Below are 5416 nucleotides of genomic sequence, written 5' to 3'. Positions count from 1 at the left end.
ATGGACTCATATGGTTTGGTTCAAGCCTTCCATCCCTAATCACTCGTTTACACTGTGGGTTGCAATTCAACATAAGCTTCCAACTCTAAACAGAAGATGCACAGTGCATATAAACTCTTCAATGTGCATTCTGTGCAATAGTGAACCCGAGTCTCATGACCACCTGTTCTTTGATTGTTCATTTGTTAAACCCTTGTGGCACTTTCTACAAGCACGTTGTGGGTTTTACACTCAACCTTCATCTTGGATGGGCATCATATCACTGGCGAGACAACTCTCAGTTTCATAACATTACTATATCCAAATTGGGTTTAGCTTCACTGGTATACCATATATGGACTGAAAGGAATAGCAGAATTTTCAAGAAGAAAGCATCTCATGCCAATTCTGTTCTCCATAGCACTCTGGAAACCATTCGATCCAAGCTACTCACTTCCACAATTTCAGATTCGCTCAATACTAGGAGGGTTGTTGTGAACTGGGAGCTTCCTCAATCAGTGATCCGTCCTCCAAAGAAGCCTCCAGACATTGCATCCTAAGCAAAAATTAGCACTGTTGGGGATTTGCTCCATGAACACCGGTCTGCTGTGTTGATGTTTCATCATACACATTTTGTATTATCTTAAGCCTTCTTGGGCTGTACTGTTTCCTTTGGTTTAGTCCTTCTTGATGTTAGCAATGGGCTAACCTCTTGGGCTGTTATGTACCTTATTTATTTAATATATTTATCTTGAATTTTAAAAAAAAAAAAAAAAATGATATAGAAATAGAGCGCCTTAGTATAATTTTTGAGCATAAATAGAAGTTCCCTAAAAAAAACAGAGCTTTCATTTTATTGATATATTTTACAAGATAAACCTAATGTCATATGAGAATATATCAAACCAAATATATTGAAAGCTCTCAGAAAGCCTAAAGTCTTTACTTCTTAGAACGAACAAGATTATGGAGAATTCCTATTAGAGTTACCATGTCCTTGTTCAATTCAATAACAGAAGCATTGGTATTAAAGAATGATGTGGGGTGTGCTTTGGGATGGAATTAACAATTAAGCCTTTCCTGATGTATCTTGACGTTTAGCATATCAATAAATGTTGAGTGGGAAAAAAAAAGTTTCTAATTTGGTAAGTAGAACCACTATATATATATATATATATATATATATATAAACATGTATTAATTATTTATAAGTGAAACCTGAGAATGAATAACACAAATCTTACACAAAATACACGCATATTTTATTGAACCACACTTTCAGCAAGCTTCAAGGACAACACAGAAAACTGCATCCATCGATCCCATGGAATGCAGTTTATTTATTATAATATTAATTATAAAGAAACCAATGATCGATCATGTCCAAATTTTAACTATGGCTTGATCTCTTTCAAAAAATATGCTCCAATCTGGTTCACATATTCATCACTTCTGCCAAAGAACCCAATGATATTGCCATGACCTGTTGGGGATGTATAAGAAGTTTCAGTTGGTTTACCATATGGTCCAAATTGATTACCCAAATTGGTTTTGAATGTAAGACTTGTCACAACATCATCATCACCACTCTTTCCAACACACACTGTCATTGAGATCAGACACTCCGAATCCCCTAGCTTTGCCGGCTGTAAGAAAGAACATTCCAATTAATAAAAAAGGATAAAACTTGATCAACAAAGTTTCTTACTCGCCCTTGGCAAAAGATCAGTACTACTACGACTACTATATATATATATATATATATTTTGTCATGCATTGTTTAGTACTCTCTCCGTGCCACAATATTCTTTTTGGAAATGTAACTTTTTAAGATGATAGTTTTTTGTTATATTAATAGTGGGTTTACTTTTTATAAATTCAATACAAGAAGGTTAAATTGATAATATTAAGAAAATAATATATTAATTTTTCAATTGGGACAATTATTTTGAAACAACTAAAAATAAAAATGAAAAGTTGGATACTTTTTATGGGATAAATGGTAATATTTACCCGGAAAAATATATTGAGATATTCTAATGGACTTACCTCAGAAGCTGTTCCGCCCTCACCACCGTGCTTAATCGGTTTTGAGATTCCTTTATATTCATATTCAATTTCGAAGGACTTGATAATACCATTATCGGTAAATATTGTTAATTTCTTCACCTTCACCAATTCCTTCACCTTGTCAATGACGTCATCGAAAATAATTCCCTTGTTGCCTCCATAAGGCCCGAACTTAATCACCTCATACACCCTGTCCTTTGCACCCTGTCCTTTGCATCCAAACATGGGCTTAAATTCAGTGCCACTCCCGACGTATCCTGTTACCAGGTTGCCTATGTTATAACAGCCATTGATATACGACATGTTGCCCTTGAAGCTGTGGATAACTGTAACAGCAAATCAAGTTTGCATGAGAAAGTCATATCAAAGTTCTATATATATATTTATATATATACATAATATCGTTTGTGCATGACTGTAAGTGTCTATGATTGCCATTTAAGGAAAAGTACTGCACAGGCTTCTTCGCTGAAGATGGATACCTAAAATGAACTTTAGCTCATGTCCTAATCTTTTAAGATTCGACTACATAATTAGTGTGTGCATCTCGTCCAAAAAATAAATAAATAAATAACATTTAATTATACATGAAATATTTGTTGGCTCTTAGTGGGTGATATATATTTTTTCCTCAATTGCAAGCTATGTCAAATAGATTCTAAAAAGTTCTCATTTCTCAAAGGTAATATAGACTTCTCTACACCGGTGATACCACATAATCAAAGGGTGTTAAGTGTTTGAGTCCTGATGAAGTAAGGATAAAATATAGGGAAAATTACATATAAATGGAGTCAAAGTTCCATATTTACTTAGAGGCTGAGTCAAAGTTCCATATTTCTCTAAAATGGATTGCTGAGGTGGCACATGGTTTTTTACTGTTTAGAAATTGTGGTGCCTAAAATACCCTTCCGCGAAGGTACTACTTTTTCTTCGAAGGTACTACTTTTTTGAACTGAAGGTACTACTTTTTGGTGTCCAGGTACCATGTTTTTTAAACACCCGCGAAGGTACTACTTTTTCTTCGAAGGTACTACTTTTTTGAACTGAAGGTACTACTTTTTTGAACTGAAGGTACTACTTTTTTGTTAGGGAATGGCATTTTAGGCACCACAATTTTCTAAACAGTAAAAAATCATGTGCCACCTCAGCAATCCATTTTAGAGAAATATAGAACTTTGACTCAGTCTCTAAGTAAATATGAAACTTTAACTCCATTTATATGTAATTTTCCCTAAAATATACTGAATTGTGTGTTTATTTTACTATTGAAAAACAAATAAATAAAAATAAAATAATAAATATTGCTGCCTATATATATGTAGGTTAAATCGACTTTCTCATAGTATTGCCTACTAAAGTGGAAGGGGCGAAAGTTTAGATTCTGATGGGGGAGAAAGTAAGCTGTGTCAAATTAGGAAAAAAAGAAAGAAAGCGTTTTTCTCACTATATGTGTGTATATATACATAGTTAATGATGAAAATAAAGAATAAATATTCATTTACTCACCTCTAGCTTTTTGGAAGGAACCAAACTCCGAGAAAGAGCTGTCTAGAAAGGAAATGAAGAAAGAGTTCTGTGCATAAAAAAAGGAAGATGGCATGGGTATTTATAACCAAGCTCTCACTCTCTCTTGTTCTTTAATAATGCTAGTTATTTTTCTCTCTCTGCAGTAATCGCTGGTGTTTTGAGTTTTGGTGGGTAAGAAGGGTAGTAAACGGTTATCATACTAAAAGACAAAAAAGAGTTTGTTGAGTTTGAATATGGATTCATAGTTCAAAAAAAATATAAAAGGAAGGAGGAAGAAAAAGGAAGATTCTATTATGAGGATGTTGATTATCGATGAGTAGGTTATTCTTACTTATCGTTGATGTGATACAAAATAATCGTAATTACAAAATCAAAAAAATAATAAATAGTGATAAATAATTAGTAAGTAGGATGACCTACTCACCCGTTAAGCAAGTCTTGTCCTTATTTTGTTACTTAGTAAGAAGGGGAGTAAATGGTTTTCATACTCGAAAAATAGTTTGTTGAGTTTCTATATACATTCATAGTTAAAAAAAGAAAAAGAAAAAGAAAAAGAAAAAGGACGACGAAAAAGGGAGATTCTATTATGAGGTTGTTGAGGTGGTCGGTATTTATTTATTATTTTATCGACAAGATTTGCCTACTCAGCGGTTAGTAGGTCATTCCTACTTATTGCCGATGTGGTCCAAAATAATTGTAATTACAAAATCAGGAAAATAATAAATAGTAATAAATAATTAGCAAGTGAGATGTCCTACGCACCTGTGAGTAGGCAAGTTTGTCAATAAATGGTTTTAATACTAAGAGACAAAAAAGAGTTTGTTGAGTTCCTATATGGATTCAGAGTTTAAAAAAAAAATAGAACAAGACTTGCCTATTCACCGATGAGTAGGTCATTCCTACTAACTGATTATTTATCACTATTTTTATCATTTTCTTGATTTTGTAATTACGATTATTTTGGGCCACATCAACGGTAAGTAGGGATGACCTACTCACCGGTGAGTAGGAAAATCTTGTCCATAAAATAATAAAATAATACTCAGTATCTCAACAACCTCATAATAGAATCTCCCTTTTTTATTTTATTTTTTAACTATGAATCTATATAGGAACTCAACAAATTGTTTTTTGTCTTTTAGTATGAAAATCGTTTACTCCCCTTCATACTAGAAGGGGAGTAATAAAATAAGGATAAGACTTGTCTACTCACCGGTTAGTAAGTCATCTCAACTTACTGATTATTTATCACTATTTATAATTTTCTTGATTTTTTAATTACGATTATTTTGGACTACATCAGCGATAAATAGGGACGACTTAGGTCGTCCCTACTTACTGATTATTTATCACTATTTATCGTTTTCCTGATTTTGTAATTATGATTATTTTGGACCACATCAGCAGTAAGTAGGGATGACCTACGGACCAGTGAGTAAGCAAATCTTGTCCATAAAATAATAAAATAATACCGACTACCTCAACAACCTCATAATAGAATTTCCCTTTTTCTTCCTCCTTTTTTTTTTTTTTTAGGACAAGATTTGCCTACTCACCGGTGAGTAAGTTATCCCAACTTACCGCTGATGTGGTCCAAAATTATCGTAATTACAAAATCAGGAAAATGACTCACCGGTGAGTAGGTCATCCCTACTTACCGCTAATATGGTCCAAAAGAATCGTAATTACAAAATCAGAAAAATAATAAATAGTAATAAATAATCAGTAAGTTAGGATGACCAACTCACCGGTGAGTTGGCAAGTCTTGTTCTTAGATAGGAATGGTTAGATATGTTATTTAAAGTTAGATATGATTTAAAGTTAGTGGTAAAGTTAGATT

At 33.1% G+C, this 5416-nt stretch overlaps 1 protein-coding gene across 1 annotated transcript; it reads right to left on the bottom strand.

The window, feature by feature from the left end:
• Window positions 1-1219: 1219 nt before the first annotated feature.
• Window positions 1220-3659, bottom strand: LOC132286410 (mannose/glucose-specific lectin-like). Its single transcript, XM_059788743.1, has 3 exons — window positions 3556-3659; window positions 2029-2375; window positions 1220-1625 (listed from the first exon to the last, which is right to left on the bottom strand). Exons 1-3 carry the CDS (start codon window positions 3647-3649, stop codon window positions 1374-1376), a joined length of 693 nt encoding a protein of 230 aa, XP_059644726.1. The 5' UTR covers window positions 3650-3659; the 3' UTR covers window positions 1220-1373.
• Window positions 3660-5416: the final 1757 nt, after the last annotated feature.

This window comes from Cornus florida, unplaced genomic scaffold (assembly GCF_030987335.1).
Source record: "Cornus florida cultivar Cherokee Brave unplaced genomic scaffold, ASM3098733v1 CherokeeBrave_3.0.0_Hap2_Chr11, whole genome shotgun sequence".
NCBI lineage: Eukaryota > Viridiplantae > Streptophyta > Magnoliopsida > Cornales > Cornaceae > Cornus > Cornus florida.
The sequence above is the reverse complement of the archived record's forward strand: the minus strand, read 5'-3'. Positions and strand labels throughout refer to the sequence as shown.

Excerpts from the sequence above, each read along its gene's own strand:
- LOC132286410 (XM_059788743.1), bottom strand. The coding sequence starts at position 3,649 with ATGCCATCTTCCTTTTTTTATGCACAGAACTCTTTCTTCATTTCCTTT. Across the intron at positions 2,376-3,555 it reads TTCCTTCCAAAAAGCTAGAG|TTATCCACAGCTTCAAGGGC; the intron begins GTGAGTAAATGA and ends TTGCTGTTACAG. Across the intron at positions 1,626-2,028 it reads AGGGCGGAACAGCTTCTGAG|CCGGCAAAGCTAGGGGATTC; the intron begins GTAAGTCCATTA and ends TCTTTCTTACAG.